This window comes from Protopterus annectens, chromosome 13.part0 (assembly GCF_019279795.1).
Source record: "Protopterus annectens isolate FY-2018-M chromosome 13.part0, PAN1.0, whole genome shotgun sequence".
In the NCBI taxonomy this organism is placed as follows: domain Eukaryota; kingdom Metazoa; phylum Chordata; order Ceratodontiformes; family Protopteridae; genus Protopterus; species Protopterus annectens.
This window is the reverse complement of record NC_056747.1, coordinates 1239006547-1239024236: the sequence shown is the minus strand read 5'-3', so window position 1 is coordinate 1239024236 and position 17690 is coordinate 1239006547. Positions and strand designations below refer to the sequence as shown.

General features: G+C 41.1%; 1 protein-coding gene across 4 annotated transcripts in view; it reads left to right on the top strand.

The window, feature by feature from the left end:
* GRN (granulin precursor) overlaps positions 1–17690 on the top strand; it is an 891963-nt gene that overhangs the window by 295076 nt on the left and 579197 nt on the right. For all 4 annotated transcript variants that reach the window (XM_044055245.1, XM_044055246.1, XM_044055247.1 and 1 more), the window contains exons 8-9: positions 3148–3260; positions 16525–16648. In XM_044055245.1, the coding sequence (XP_043911180.1) occupies positions 3148–3260; positions 16525–16648 (237 nt within the window). The remainder of the gene's footprint in view (positions 1–3147; positions 3261–16524; positions 16649–17690) is intronic.

Sequence of the window (17690 nt, the reverse complement as noted above, 5' to 3'; positions counted from 1 at the left end):
TTTTGGCAGTATAATGAGTTGGCAGATTTTAAAAGGTTCCTGCAGTCTACTTTATCAGAAATACTGTGTGATCAAATTTGTGTAAGTAAGGAAATTATATTTTTTGAGCAGTGATACAGAATTGGATTTGTCTAGACGTAGTAAGTCCTTGATGTGTCTAATTCTATTGGTTGCCAAAAAAGCAATTACTGAAAAATGGAAATCAGTCTAAACCAACCATACCAGAAATAGTGAATATAGTAAAAGAGTTAAAAGAACTGGGAGCAGGTTCTTTAGAAAAGTGTAGCAGTAAATTACATAGAAAAAATAGGAACTGTGGAAACAATGCATGCAGAGTAAAGTTTTGTAGGGGGGATGAGGTTTAAGGGAAGGCAGGAATTGAATGAGCTATGTACTGTTTGGTTTACAATGACTGCGTAGAAGGTTATATGTGATGTATAATGTTCAAATGAACATGTCAATATGGTTTGTTTTCATTTATATAAATATATGATTGCCTATGTCATGTGACAATTCAGTAAAAATGTTTCTTATTTAAAAAATAATAATAAATTACTGTCAACAATGCTGTGAATGGAATCACAGTTGTATTGCATAGTCTGACCCTAAAGGTATTTCTAATACACTTGCAGAAAAATGATTGCCAGTTACACGAGAAATGGTCATTTAAGTTTTACAAATTCTCACCCCCCCCCCCCATGATTATTATGGAACATGATCTAACTGTACTCTAATGACCAAAAATACCACTTTTATGGGCCCCAGCATTGTACTTGTTTGCTTAATTAATTATACTGTACACACCCTCTCTGAACCCCTCCTTAAACTGTTCAGCTTAAACAAAGTTGCATGGAATTTCCCTGTGATAGTGTCATTGAAATAGCAGGTTTCAATAAATAGGTCCCCATTTTAAATTTTGGCAACTGTAGATTTATTAGCCTAACATGCCTAATTTGCAAAGGTATGGAGCACATTGCATTTTATTTCATAAGCTCTAATAAAAAAATATTGCTTTAGACCTGCAAGCACTCTAGTTTTGTCAAGGGGAGATCATGTCTGCTTAATTTAGTAAATTTCTTTGCGAAAGTCACTGAAGGTGTAGGTTAGGTTACTGGATATGCATTTCATCCAGCATACCTGACTCAGACAGAGGCCTTTGACACCATTCTCAGTACTGGAATTATAAATAAGCTTAAAAGCCTAAACGTGTAGGCCCTTATGTTGCAAGGAGCGTAGCAAACTGATTGACAGAACCTACATGGTTAGAGTAACAGGTGCAACCTCAGAAAGCAAAATGGTGATTAGTGCCACTCCTCACTATTTTGCACTGGGACCACCTTCTGTCAATTTGCTTCTCAGATCCTCAAGACAACAGCCGAGATGTATGGTTAAGTAAATGTGCTTATGGGTTCAGACTAGGTGGTGGTGGCTGCTGACCATCTAATACTACCTTACTGCAGTAAGGACTAAACCATACACATCAACTGTGTGTTGGAGACTGGCTTAAATTAAGTGCAAAGTGTAGCACTGTCACTTTTGTAAACAATCGAGGGGATTGGGTAGGGGGAGCTGGCATAATGGTTAAGGTGTTATCTTACAAGCACAAGGTACTGGGTTTGAGTCTCACATGGGGTAATTGGCTAGGCTTAAAATGGCCCACAAGGGCAGTAAGCCTAGTACTAACCTATGAACAAATCTCAACAGCAGCTTATAGTATAGACTGCACTCCACTCTAGTCTCATACACATTTGTCAGAGATCAGTGGCACCTTCTTGGAGAACTCCTTAACATTTGATCACCAGGTAGTAGCTGTAGTCAGAAAATCCTTCTGTCTAGCTCAGTTACGAACTGAAGCATTTCATCCAGGTCAGACAAATATCAATCCTGTATTCTCTGACTGATTAGACCAGTTGCAGAATAGAATGCCCTTTTTAGTGCGTTTCCATCCAAGCCCATAACATACCTGGAAAGACCCCACAGATTATTGACACACACACCCTCAGCTTTCAAGACTGACTTGAAGCTCTTACAGACCCCTACATCATTTATGTTTGGCATTCTGTGATGTCAAGAACTCTGCCCTCTATCTTCTGCACTTCCACAAAATGAATGGACACATAAACAATGGATCTAGGTTGAATCTCCATTAAAAACTAAATAAGACGTGTTGGAGGAACTTTGTACTTTTCCTATATTTGAAATAAACTTCCATTACCTATAAAATAGGATGTTAACCTCACTGTAAGACAAACCCTGGTGACTGTATGGGTGAAATTCTTTGTGACCCTGACTTGCTTTGTAGTCATTAAGACAGAAGGTTCCCTAAAAAGGTGGTGGGTATTGGTAAAGTGATAATGGCCAGTGTAATGACTTTGCCTTTTAAACTCTGTCTCTTTGAAAAGCTACATTAAGTCACTGTGAATTCACAGCTCTCACTTAGGTGGTAGTGGACTTGAATTTGCTTGGTAAGCTGTACTATGCTTCTAGAGGTGATTTGGCAAGTTGGCTGGGAGTTGTAGTTTTTGTGGTATGGGGTTTGATTCCCTTAGCCCTCATTTGCCTTTTGTGTCATGTTATGCAAGTCATGTAACCAGATATTGCTCATTTTTCTTCTCTGAAAAGGGACTCTGTCCAACTTGGTTAACTCATAACATGCTTGTGGTGTGGAGTGTTGCACCTCTAGCAGTCTACACATATTTTGCATTCCAGGGCATTTTCTGGAAAATAAACTTAAAAAGTGTAAGATAAACGAGTACAAATATTTTGTGAAAATAAAAGCTATTAAAAGTATACAAATAATAATGTTATCAATAAGAAGTGTTCTTGCTTTCTTAAAATTCTACCCCCCACAAATAAAATGAATAGCATCCGAAAGTAGTTGATTACACCAGTCAAAAGATTCTTCACAAAATTGTCTATATCCTTAGAGGGTCTGTGGCTGATGAGAGTTGTGGGTTTGGCATCTTTTAAAAGACAAAGTTGACAGAGTATGTTTGCAAAGTAGGAGCCAAGAGCAAAGCTGGAAATAATTTAAAAGATGGTTAAATGATGATGTAACAAATTTTTGCCCTGTAAAAGTTTGACTTGATATGTTGTAAATGTTATGGAGGTTTACTTTTCATTGCTCCCTCCTGTAATTCCATGTAGGTAACATGAAGCTCGACGATGTTCCATGTCCTAACAAGACAAATGGGTGTCCAGATGGCACTACTTGCTGCCAGCTACGTGATGGTCACTATGGCTGTTGCCCATTTGAAAATGTGAGTTGATCATTAGCTACTAAATGCTGAATCTTGTTTTGCTGGTTGCTTAACTAAAAATGACCATTATGCTAGTGTAGTTATTCTTCATTTTGACTTTGAGTAAGAAATCAGATTGGCACTAGACCTTCCCACAGTTAAGTCCGCAGAATTCAAGTTTTGTAGGCATTTCTTATTTCAAGGAATAAACCATCTTCATTACTGGTGGTTTTGTAACCTGTTGTATTTTACAGCATTTAATATATATTTTTCTTATATCATGCTGTGTCAGAATTAGACAAAATGTTTGTGAATGTTTAGCTTCTTGCTGTTCCTGTCTTGTTGTGAAATAGTATACAGCAAAGAAATGTTTGATGTTCATTGTGTTTCACTGTTGCAGTCATTACACATGGGTTATCCTGCTGGCAGGCTACCCGCAGTCGGCCTGAATTCCAAAGTCCTGGTCCGGTGTTGGTTGCTGTCGCCTCTTCCCTGACGTCAGTGCGCCAGGGGTATAAAAGATGCAGTCGATGCTATTTTCTTCGTCTTTCTTGCCACGCGGTGCCAGAAGCAAAAGCAGTTCGCAAGTGCCGGTCAGCCGACTCCTGAGATTTTCGAAATTGAATTTCAGATCCGAAGTCTCCAATAAAGCTAAGTACCCCGTTGGGGAAACTTTTTCCTTGCTCCAGACCGATGTCAGAAAAAGTTAACAATTGTATTTCTTGTGGGAAGTAATACCTCATAAGGATTTTCATTCTTACTGTATTCCTTGCCTGGGCCCTGACCACGTCGTTGCTAGTTGTCAGTTTTGTGCTTGATTTAACCAACGCACAATTAAGCGTCGGTACGATTTTGCTTTTCATTACTTTGGCAGAAGGTTTAACTGTATAATCCCGTCGGAACAACCGACAACCGGAATTCATAAAAAGCACAAGGATAAAGAAAAGGACAGGCATCCGAGGTCCAAAACCAATGACAAAGCCTCTTCTAGGCCAGCCGCTGGTTCGCTGGTGCTCAGTGAGGCGCTTTTCCAGCCCCTGACTCCCACTACCTCAGAGCCTCAGGCCGGCTCCGACTTCCATGTGGAGACAACTAGGCCTCTGGATACTGAAGGTATTGGCCCTTCGGAAATTAATCCCTCAGATGGGTCCGGAGCCGCTGAGTAGGCATCGGCTTCTGAGGGTGTCTTCAGACCTACACAACTTTATATAAAGCCTACTTCAGCATCCAAGACAAAGTCTAAAACAGTTTTAAAGACAAGGAAACAAGTACAGCATTCTCCAGGACAGACTTCTATGCCTAAGAAACAGATGCTCAAAATGGCCGAAGACCTAATTACTTTGATCAGGGGTTCCCTTCCCCCACCTGATAAGAGACCTAGGCAAGATACTGAATATGATTCCTCTGATCAGGTTTCCATTTCCTTAGATTCCTCTTCAGAACAGGGATATTCTATTCCTCCCTATGAGGATTCTGATGCTGAGGATTACTCATTTGGAGAAACCCTGCATACCATGAGGGAGAATTTCCACTGGGAGAGCCAAGATTATTCAGATTCTAAGAAATGGCTTAGAGACTTTCTTTTACTACCTCAGCACAGACCTCTTGCAATTCCTGCTGTTCTAGACATAGTAGATGATGTATTTTCAGAGTCCGGACTGTCTCCAGACTCTTTACCTCCTGCTCCTGTTAAGCCGGACAGATACTACAGGGTTCCAGATTCCCATAAATTTCTATATAAATACCCTGCTGCTGACCCAGAAACTATCTCGCAGGGTCCCAAAGGGGTCAAGGCTGCTACTGCTAAAAACCCTGTCCTCTTAGATAGGGATTCTAGGGCTCTGGACAGATGGGGGGAAAAGTCTACACTTCTGCTACCTTGGCTGTAAGGGCTTTAAATTGTCAGTTTCATATGCTCAAATATCAGCAGTACTTAATGTCTTTGTTAAAATAAAAAAAAATGTTGACAAATTCTGAATGTTCTGAGAACAAATATTTGCAGGATTTATTGCATACAGCTGAACAAGTGGGAAAACATACTTTGCAATGTGGCTATGATTCACTGGAGGCCTCGTGCAGGGCCGCTGTTACAGGTTCTGTTATTAGAAGGCATGCTTGGTTAAAGGAACAGAATCTGCCTGATAATGTTAAAGCAAAATTATTGGATGCTCCATTACAGCATGATACTTTGTTTGGTGTTAAGGCAGAAGAGGTGTTGAGGAAAATGGAGGATAAAGCTAAATCTATGCAGACAGTAAAGGATTTCTTACAGGTACAGACACCCAGATTTAGCAGGAACTGGCCTACTAAGAATTGGTCCTTTCCAGTGTCAGGCCACAAAGAGGCAGATTCAGACGCCCTAGAGGCAGGCAACAGCCCCAGGGCTCATACAGGCCCAAACAATGGGGTGCTTCTACCTCAAAGAGCAGAGAAGACAAATCACAGCCTTATAGGAAACAGTCCCAGTGACTTCCCTCTGCCAATGCCAAGCACTTATCTTTTGGCAGCACCCTTAGGGAGAAAGTTAGCACTTTTTTCACAAAATTGGCACAGGATCACCCAGGACAAATGGGTCTTAAATATAGTCTCTCAGGGCTACAGGTTCTACTTTCACACCCTTCCAAAGGCAAAAGGTATGCCAGACCTGCCACACAATCAATGGGCAGAGGCACAAAAACAAGTTTCATCTCTCATGGACATGAGGGCTATTCAGCCAGTGCCACAACAAGAGCAGGGACAAGGATTTTACTCAAGACTTTTCTTAGTACCAAGAAAGGACAAAGCCTGGAGACCAATTCTGGACCTGTCTATTCTAAATACTTTTCTGGACGTTCCAAAATTCAAAATGTTGACTCTGCAGCAGCTTCTGCCCATGCTGGGCAAGAAGGCTTGACTTGTAACTTTGGACCTCAAAGAGGCATACCTGCATGTCCCAATCAGGCAGTCTTGCAGGAGATACCTCAGATTCATAGCTGGCTCAATACACCACTAATTCTCTGCACTGCCCTTTGGCTTGTCTACTGCGCCAGGGTCTTCACAAAATGCCTGGCACCAGTAATTGCATTTTGCAGACAAAGAGGAATTCAAATATATCCCTACTTTGACGGCTGCCTTATTCAAGCAGAGACCAAAGACATTCTACTGAAGCATCTGGCGTTTGTAAAAAGATTACTAATTTGCCTAGGGTACACAGTAAACGAAAAGAAATCAAAACTAGTACCCTCTCAAGAGATAATATTCCTGGGTGCAAGCTTAAATACAACTGCCCAGATGGCTTATCTGATGCCAGACAAACAAAGGCAACTGACTTCTTACTTCGAAAACATGGCAACAAAGACCCAGTTATTTGCAAGAAAAATTCTGCAGGCTCTGGGCTACATGGCATCCTGCATTCTACTAATTCCATATACAAGACTGGATATGAGGAAACTACAGTGGTGTCTAAAAAGTGTTTGGACTCAACATTGCCACAGTCTAGAAACATTAATTACTGTCATTCCCTGCCTGCAACAGGAGTTTCGATGGTGGGCACAGGCCTGTCACCACAACAAGGGACAGCCATTCACTTTACCCACAGCCAGGCAGACACTAACAACAACAGATGCATCAGATTATGCCTGGGGGGCACACATGGCAGGAAAATGTATTCAGGGCACATGGCACACAAGCCAAATGCATCTTCATATCAATCAAAAAGAGATGCTAGCTGTATAAAGTGCCCTGACAGCCTTCAAGGACTTACTTCATCCAGGACAACTGCTGATAAAGACGGACAATACTACAGTCATGTGGTACATAAACAAGCAAGGAGGCACACATTCCTACCCCCTCGGCAGACAAGCCATGACTTTGTGGAACACAGCATTGACTTATCAAGTACACCTGCAAGCACAATTCCTGCTAGGAAAGACAAATACTTTGGCAGACGAACTAAGCAGAAACCTCATGGATCCTCACGAGTGGAAACTAGGTCCACAAATCTTCAGCATGATAACAGGGAAATGGGGATGCCCAGACATAGATCTATTTGCCTCCCCTCACAACTGCCAGCTACAGAGATTCTGCACTCGGACTTATCACAAACAAGCATGGAAAATGGACGCCCTTTCATTCAGCTGGAAAGCCCTTACACTATATGCCTTCCCTCCTCTGCCTCTCCTCCCCAAGGTACTCCTAAAGGTCAGACAAGAGAAGCCAAAAATGATCCTGATTGCCCCATACTGGCCACGCCAGCACTGGTACCCAATCCTAAAGAGCTTGTCTCAAGGCCCAGCCTGGACATTACCTCAAATTCCTCATTTGCTGACCCAACAAAACAATCGGATCCTACATAGCCAACTCAGAACCCTAAATCTGGCTGCATGGCGGATAATGTAACCATTCAGAACACACCTCTCTTTAAAGCAGTTATGGATGTTATTTTATAGGCCAGGAGGCCCAGCACCAGAAAATCTTATGCAGAAAAATGGAAGAGATTCTCTGCTTGGAACTAGGCACAGGGAATTGACACGCTTGTACCAAATATTCCTCAGATTTTACAATACGTAACTGAGATGCTGGACAAAGGCCTATCCTTCTCATCAATTAAGATCCATGCCTCTGCCATTTCAGCTCATTACAATACGGACCCACCTATTTTTTTTTCATCCACTGCTAAGGCAGTATCTCAGAGGGGCCAAAAACATAAGACCTCCAAGGAGAGCTCCAATACCTGCATGGGACCTCAATTTTGTCTTGGAAAAAGTTACACTGCCTCCTTTTGTGCCAGCCAATACAGCTGAGATAAAATACTTATCATGGAAAACAGCTCTTCTCCTAGCAATAACTTCAGCAAGAAGAGTCTCAGGCACAAATGGCTGTGGAACCTTTTATTATTTTCCATCCAGACAGAGTTTCTCAAAGGACAAACCCAACATTTATACCTAAGGTAGTGTCCAGTGTGGCTCTTAACCAAACCATACATTTGCCTACCTTTTATCCAAACCTGCAGAATAAGGGGGAGAGACTTCTGCATTCTTTGGACATACACAGACAGCTACGCTTTTATTTGGACAAAACTAAAGCTTTCAGAAAGACTGAGCAACTCTTAGTGGCATATGCTGCAGGATCGCAAGGAAAAGCTATTTCAAAGCAGACTGTTTCAAAATGGATAGGCCACTGCATTCGTTTCTGCTATTCACAACATGGCAAATCAGTGCCTAAGGGCATTAGGCCACATTCTACCAGAGCAGCAGCAACTTCAGCAGCCTTCCTCAGAGGAGTACCAACCAAGGACATTTTGCAGGCTGCAACCTGGACCTCAGTGCACACTTTTACAAAGCACTACCACTTACCTCTTTGCTCTGAATCCAGAGCAGGCTTTGCCACTGCAGTTCTGCAGGGCCTCATAGCCACTCCTAATTCTATTAGGCCCAGCCACCCAACCTCAGCTTTGGGATTCAACCCAAGTGTAATGACTGCAATAGTGAAGCATGATGAACATAGTACAGTTGTGTACCTACCATAAATGTAGATGTTCGAGTGTATTCACTGCTGCAGTCCAGGTTACCCTCCCACCATCCCCCTTTCATTGCTGGGACTTATCTGTACTTCTCTATTCTATACAACCTGTGTGGTGTATTTGCTTGTAGATGAAGGTTATGTGCATGCCTTTTTATGATCAGAGTTTTTTAGCCTACCCTTTTGGGGGCACCTGACATCTGGGGCAAGAAAAACTGAAGAAAATTGCATTGGCTGCATCTTTTATACCCTTGGCGCACTGACGTCAGGGAAGAGGCGACAGCAACCGACGCCGGACCAGGACTTTGAAATTCAGGCCGACTGCGGGTAGCCTGCCAGCAGGATAACCCAAGTGTAATGACTGCAACGGTGAATACACTCGAACATCTACATTTATGGTAGGTACACAACTGTACTTTTGTGTCACTATACAATGTGCAAGTGTTTTACAATATTTGTGTGAGTCACTGTTCTGTGGTCTTTCTTATTCCTCTATAAAGGTTCATTTATTGGTGATTTCAGCAAGTCTGACCACAGATCCTCTTTCAATGCAATCTCGTGTGAAAATGCTTTTTGAAAGGGATTTTGCAGAAGAGGCCTCCAAGTAAACCAGTGGCCTCTTCTTGGGATCTTAATTTTGTGTTACAGAAGTTAGGACTTGCTCCATTTGGACCAGCTAGCCTGACTGACTTGAGGTTTGTAACATGGAAAACAGTTTTTTTTACTGATTGTTCTGACCTCTGCAAAAGGAGTATCTGAGTTGCACGTCCTTATGGTGAAGCAATCCTATCTCATTTTCTACAAGGACAGGGTTTATTTGAGAACTAATCCTTTTATGCCTTAAGTGGGATCAGAGTTTTTCCTTAAGCCAAACTATCTCCCCATTTTCTTTCCTGAGCATAAAAATGAGGGAAAAAATAACTCCATACCTTGGATGTCTACAGACAGCTTGAGTACTATCTTGACAGAACTAAAAATATTTCAGATCTTTGGTTCGATTGTTCATTTCTTTTGAAGGTGAAAAGGGACAATGTAAGTGAAGGCAAGAACACACAACCTATGTCAAAACAGACTATTTACAAATGGTTGTCTTAAGCTATTACCTTTTGTTATACTAACCTTAACAAAACTGTTCCAGGCCAAATCAAGGCCCACGCTACCAGGGCCTTGGCTTCATCTATGGCATGCTGGAAAGAGTTGGATTCTAGAAGTATTCTAGAAGCTGCTACTTGATCTTCTATACATACTTTTACAAAGCACTATAAGCTTGGTTCCTTCTGTAGGTCAAGGTCAGGCTTTTCTAGAATCATTCTTCATGGGCTCCTGGATAACTCCTGCTGCCTCCCAAATGTAGTATGCAAGGGGAATCTATCCAAGTAATGAAGACTACTGCAACAGTGATCATTCAGACATTTACTGTTATGGTAAATTTACTTCAGAAGTGCTGGAAAGTATAGTTGTTTGTGCCATGTGGACCTACTTTTGTGTTTTGTCTATAAACAGTAAGACCTGTTGAGTGCCAGGACTTGTTTTTAAGGAGTATAACCAAAGGATCTTTGGTGCAGTCAAAATAGTATAACCATGTATAGGTGGAAGTTGTTGAATATGGGTCTGCAGTAACATCTGTAACCTTTATAAACATTTAGCAATTGTAATTTTGAAAGTCCATTTTTATTTTTTTTCTAAAATGTTTATGTATTGTTTCTCACAAAACTGATAATGCACCCCCTCCCCCATGCGCACACTGAATTTGCCATTCCCTCCACTGACACAGACCTGTTGCATCACCTTTTCGCTGTTCCACTAGGTTCATGGCACACTATTGGTATCTCATATTACTGTGGGATAAGACTGAAGTTATGGTTTGGTGCCATGGGTGTGGGAGCATGGAATAGTACCTTTCCCTCCCAAAACTTGAACTTTCCTCTGCAGGCTGTGATTTACACACACAACAGCCTGAGGCAGGTTGTAGTAAATGTACATATGTAGCATGGTCATATGTGTACCCCCTGGGTTGAGAAACCAGACCATAAGCTGCTTTTTGTTTTCCTCCACCACCTTGGCTGCCTTCCTTCTTCAGGCATGTAAGCCCCACCCATTGGTATAGCTCGACATACAATTTTGATGGTGCAGCAAACTTCGACATTGCTTTCCATCTTAAAACCTTTTTGTTTCATTTATGTTTTATGTGAAACTGGAAAGAAGGTAGGCATTTTCTGATAGATGTTAGATGTATTAATATTTATTCATTGATAGACTTCCTTTAGGGCGTAGGCTTCCTCTTTGCTTGTACTTTAAATTGGGTATGTATGTATGTATGGTTTACATTTCATTTGATCTAAAGCACAGTTCATAGAAAAAAGTGGCATATTTGATTAAGAATGCATTTCATCAAAACCAAAAATAAATGAATCACATTTCATTGAAAACTGTAAGCCTGTAGGAAAAAGACTGATGTTCGACTAACACGCTGTCTTACTGGCATTTGGGAGGTAGTGCCCTACTACCCTCCTGTAGCAGAGTGTTAAAGCTTAGTTCCTCCCACTGCCTGTGTGTGGGTGTGGGGGAGTAGTCATCTGGCAGTACAGGAACTGCCTTACACATACAGACAAGACCCTTTCAGTTTTTCTGTGCCATAGTAAGAGAAGGGTCTCTTGGAAGACTGCTCTTTACTCTGGATTTCTTCAGGTGCGTAGCTCCAATAAGAAACCCTTTTTGGTTTTATTTCCTGTCATTGCTTGAATAGTGTAGTCTTTTACTTGTTTTTTTTTTTTTATGATTGGAAATTTGTGTACACCCACCTACTCATTATTAGGCTTTTACTGTTTATGAATAGCTGACTGTTGGATTATTTCTATTTTTATCCATTTAAATGTGTTTTATTACCATTTGTGAATGTTTCTGTACTAGGACTGTTTCGGTACAGTTCTTTTCATTGTCTCATCTGTCCGTAGCCACAAGTTAATCATGCCTGTTGGAAATTAAGACAGTAAAACTTGCTGATTTTGCAGAGTTTTTTTGATATTATTATTGGAGGCAGTTGAACAGAATTACAGCACTTTGAACATTTTTTTCATTTAAGTTGTGATTTTTTGAGACCGTTTTGTAAAACATTCTTGAAAAGATTTATTTTTCATAAGTTTATGCTTTATTACTTTTCTAAAACTGGTTTACGCTGTTCATCTTTTGGGACTGAAACTAGAGTTTCACAAAAATTGGGGGACTTTTGTGTACATGTTTTGTGCTTTGAATTGTGCCACTAAAATTACTGTCTGTTTATTCAGCAAATTGTTCCAAATAGTATCCTTGCAGATATAAACTAAAGATTGCTATTTAGAGAGAGAATAGTGGGATTTTTTTTTTTTACTGTCTGACCCTGCAACCATTATTTGGTATTGATTGTTCTGGCTAGTTTTTGTTTTGTTTTTAACTTGATGCAACCCTCCCCACAAAGCTATGTCAAACCCAGAGCTGTTGGACATGCTCCACTTAAAGAAATCCCAATCCCTCCGAGCTACACGCTCTAGGGACCTAAACCTTGTCACCACAATAAACAGAACATGCCGGAGGGATAGATTCCTGTCCCATAGACTTCCAATACTCTGGAGTAAACTACCTATCTATATCAAACAAAGCTCCTCATTAGCACTCTTCAAGAAAAATCTTGATGATTGGATGGGAAATAGGAAATTCACTCCGGGGATCACCTCTGTGGTTCTGCTCGACAGTGGCACAGGAAAATAATTTTCTTGGGTGGCAAAAGCCAGGGTATCTTTTTGGCTGGGCTTGTATAGGCCCCAAGGCCGATAGCCTAGTACCTACCTGTGAACTTGTGCACCTAAAAGTAAATCAAGAACTATGCCTCTGCCTACAGCTTATGACTTCGCAGTAGCCTTGAGCATGCTATCAAACTACTCACCACATTTTGCCTCCAGATCTCCTGCTGTGGGGGGAAGTAAAACAACTGTGTGATATGAGGGTCAGACACTTCCTCTGGGGTTGTACCATTGCCTGGTTCAGGTATTGGAGAACCAAATTCTTTAGGAGCAGGGGAAGTCAGGGGGAAAAGAATCTCTTGCCATTGTACCAGGGATTCTCACACTAGTATAGTGCATGCAAAAAAGACAGACGTCACACCACGCTGCTGGGCAACAGTCTCCTGTGTTGTCAGCTGAGCTGGTGGCTATGGATAGATCCATTATTCATACCACTGATTACAGGGTAGAAACTTGGGTTATGAGTAACAGCAGCACTCCCACTCCTGTTCAACCTCCTGGGGATCCAGCACCTGAGGTTTTGGAATTGTCACTCTGTCCAGTCAGTCAGTTTCCTCTGAGGGTGAACAGTTTCAGAAACCAAAACAGGTATTTTCTTTTTCCCCAAATGCAGTCTAGATTGTATTCACTTGGGAGCAATCAGCTGCCCGTGAGATGAGCAGGGTATATGATCTTTTGGAGGATGAGGCCCTGGATGTGGCAGCCTTCTTTGCAGTGATGTTCCCAGCTTTGGAGGATGTAACACCACTTGCAATTCTTATCTGCTGAATGAGTCCCTGCCTAAAAAAGTGTTTAAGACATTCAGGGTCTGCTCGACCATTCTGGCCTCCAAGTCCCCTTGTTTGAGAACCCTATTTCTGTGTCCCATGTGACCTTTCCAAATAAAAAGTCCATAACTTCTCCACCTTTCAAAACAGACAGAAAAATGATTTACAGACATCCTTGCAGCCATTGTTAGAGGAAAGATACTTTCATGTTTTCATTAGATAGGAATATTCCTGTATATGTTTCCACCCTTCCTACTGATTCACAGTGTACTTTAGATTCAGAAAGAAGTGCCAGAAATTATTGTGGTGTCCACCTATTGGCCCAGGCAGTTTTGGTTCTCCCTTCTAAAGGCACTGACCCAGGATAATTATTACATGCTTCTTCATACTTTGGATTTGCTCGCAGTCTCTGGGCAACTGGTGCATCCCAGTTTAGAGCATCTACAACTGACAGCCTGGATGATTCAGAATGCCTTGACTCCATTTTGGTATTTATTTCTTGAGGATGTGCAGAAGGTGTTAAAGGAGGCAGAAACCCTGCTACTGGAAATTCTTATGTTTACAAATAAATGAGGTGTTCTAAGGGGTGCCCGAATGTGAACAGAGGGTCCCTTGAGGTTAACATCCCTTTGATCTTGAACTATTTGTGTGACTTACTTCAGAATGGTTTGTTGTACACATCTGTTAAGGTGCATTTAGCGGATATTTCTGCTTGTCTGCCAATGAATTCCCCTCTTCTCTTGTGGTAAAACCATTTACGAAAGGAGTATTGCATATGAGACCCCCTTGCAAGCAATTCCTCTTTCGTGGAATCTCATCTTGTCCTGGAAAAATTGACCTTAATACCTTTTGAACTTGCTGTTCAGACTGATTTGAAGCTGTCTGCTTTGCTTATTGCTCTGATATCTGCAGGGCGAATTTCTGAGCTTCAAGCTCTCACTGTCTGACAACTTTGCCTTATTTTCCAGAGGGATAAGGTTGCAGTTTGCAATAATCGCTCTTTCTTGTCAAAAATAGTCTGAGTTCACTTTGTTTATCAGCATCCCTGTGTTCTTCCCAGAACTTAGTAGTAATCGAGAGCATATACTTCATACCTTAGATGTGCTCAGACACTGCCTTGATGGAATGAAACCCTTCAGGATGGTTGAAAGGCTTCTTTATTTCCTACATGAGGGCTAAGGAGGATTAACATTTTTTTAAGCAAACCATTGCGCATTAGTTGTCCTCTGGTATTGTTTTTGTTATGCCCACATGGCGAGGTGAATCCAGGCAAGGTAAAGCTGCATTCCACCAGGGCCTTTCCTGTTCATTTGAGTATTGGAAAGGAGTGGACTTGAGCATTCTAGAGGCAGCAACTTGGTCCTCCTTTTCATACCTTTATGAAGTACTGCAAGGCTTCACTAGGACCATTCTCCAGGTGCTTCTGGACCTTTATTCTTCAGGTTGGGTAAACTTTGGGAATCTACCCAGATGCCAGTAAGGCAAGTGGGTTAGTTTAGCCTAGTACAGTTGCATAAATCCTAGTAACCTGTAAGTATAGACATTCATAGAACACACTGCCTTACTGGCAGTACCCACCCACCAACCTAGGGGCTGAGTTGCCGTTGAACACTGCTCCGCTGCCTTCATTGCCAGTGTGTGATTTTTGGTGTGGAACAGTAGCTGTTCACAGAAGTTAGTTTTCCATTTTCTCTTCCTGATGGATTCTAGAAAAACTGAATGGTTCCTGTCTGTGTAGGTATGTAGGGCAGTCCATGTGCTGCCAGGTGATTGGTCCCTCACACCCACAGACAGGGAGTGAGGAGGACTCTGAACTTTAGTAGACTGTCAAAGGAGGGTAGCAGGGCACTGCTATCTGAATGCCAGTAAGGCAGTGTGTTCTATTTAACTGCAACAGTAGATGCTCGTAGGACCTGCACACTTTTCTAAACGTCCGGCAGCACTCCGAGCTAAAGCACCAAGTGCCAGTAGGCTTAATTAGCACCACCCCTTCTTCCCCAGGGAAGTTAAAATTTTGCAATTCCTTTACATTGCTTTTAAATGTAAACCTTATTTACTGAAAATAAATGACTGCTAACACATTTAATATAGTTACATATATAGGGCAGAATATTCTCTCTCCCTCCCAAAGTCCTAATTGGAGCTGAAGTATTTTGCAGCTAGGTAAAAAATGCATTTCTTGTGCACTTTTTATAGCTATAAACACACTTGCCTTTCAGTATTTGATTTACATAAGTCATGTGACAATGTACTTTTTTTCACAGAACATGTTCATGGGTGCTGTTTAAGATTGGCTTCATTGTAATTTTGACATTACTGTAACTGTTTTATTTTTTGTTCAGTGGACAAATTAGAACAGAGGATGTGCATCAACAAATCATTTAATTCCAGGTGCAGGAACAGTCTCCCTCTTACACACACACATTCCATCGAGTAATTGGAGGAGAGAGAAAGGAAATCGGGTCATCAGAGGGAAGGGAAAGGAAACCGTATCAACATGCCTTCTAAACCAGAGCTCAACTAAGCTGCTGTATCAAGTTGAAGCTTTAGAGGCAAAACAGCTTGGTCCAAAACCTTGCCCCAAATATAAAGGGTGCCTGGTAACCAGACAGAGGAAAGATCCTGAGTAAACATGCTTCCAGAATCGGAGCTTGAATATTACTTAGTATCTTGGTTAGACTATTAGCTGTAGCATTGGGGGGGCTGTGTTCCTGCACCTGGAAGTACTGATTTGTTGATGCACTTAGTCTGCTTTCATGCATGAGGGAGAGGTGATGCTCCAGTAGTGTAGCCAGTTCTTAGCTGCTTCAGAAGCTTAGATGTTTTGCAGACAACTTGGAGATCTAGAAGGGTGTACATTCAAGCAATAAAGTGCTGTGCTTCAGGATGTGGGCTAGGGCCATTCCTGCTAAAGCATAAACTGATATATTAGTTTGTCTGAGCCCTTGTTCAGGGGGGCACATTGATGTTGCCACTCTTTTTTTTCTTTTGAGTATTTATTTTTTTGTTCATCTGTTAATGATCAGCTTTAGTTTAATACATAGGTTGCTTCATGTAGTATTCTGGATAAATGTGTCTGTTAGCAGTACTGTGTACAGATTCATCCAAATGATTTAATATAGTGAACAGAACTGTTAACAGAACTCTTAAACTGGTTTATTGATATGTTGCCTGTCTTTATAAAGCTGTGCTTACTTTCGCCTGGTATAAATGTTTAACTTGCTACTTTGCTTTCTATTTTAGGCAGTTTGCTGTAATGACCATGAGCACTGCTGCCCTCATGGTTACGAGTGTGATTTGGTAAAGCCAAAATGCAAGCCCTTAAATAGTCAGATGTCTGTAAAGATTGCACCTGTGACCAGTAGAGGTAAGAAGCTGGTCAACCCTTTTTGGCTTAATGTTGGGAAGTAAGACTTCCATTGCTGAGAGAAGGTAAACATAAAGCATTTAATTCAAAGTAGATATAATGAAATTAACGTTGCAAGACAGAAGAGCATGAAAACTTCGCAAAAAGTATATATAAAATATATATACTGAATTCTGAGTGTGCAGAATTGGCAGAAAAACAGAAGAGATGACAGTTTCTGGATTTCTGTTACAATCCTTTAACAAAGTGTTATTGCATAGACTTGGAGTATATAAATATTGAGGTGATGAGTTGTAAGGCATTACTCGCAAATGCATTACTCAGTGCAGCTAGCAGATAGGATTACCATTTGTCTCTTTCTGCAGAGAATTCCTTATTGTAATGGTTCTGACGTGCAGAGGGGTGGTTGAAAAATGGCAATTGTATTTTTATTTTCTTGCAAGAAAAAATATTTTCTGACTTTTCTCTAAATGTTACAGAAAGCGGAGTTCATCTTAATATAATATAAATTAGTATAAACAACCAGCTTAGCACATTAGAGTCTTTATTTTGGTAATAAGATGAAAATTCTGTTGGCATAGTTTATCCTGCACAGTGTCAAGTTTCAGTAAGAACATACTGCTTTGGCATTTAAAAAGATGCCAGCTCTAGTACCAACCTATGAACATATGCTCCAGTGTTAATTTATTTTTATTATTTAACATTTGTTTACCGGGAAAGTCCAACTTGGAACAAAGCCTTTTTTCAGCGGAGGACCGGGGAGATAATTATGTTTATGTATTAATCTTTTGATGACTGGGTTGGTCCTAATAGGCTAGTAGCTTTGTTCAGGAGAAGCCCAAGGTGGTAGTTATACTACTAGGGAAAATTTGGCCAGGACATCGTAGATCTTCCAGTACTATTTTCTAAAGCTGTTGTGGGCTCTTTTACAGCCACCTGAGCTGCCACAATTCAAGCAGATGGATTTACTATCTTATACAAAGGGCTCCACGTTCAGGAGTTCAGCACTTCTCTAATGCTGCATTGCAGTGTAAGCAATTCT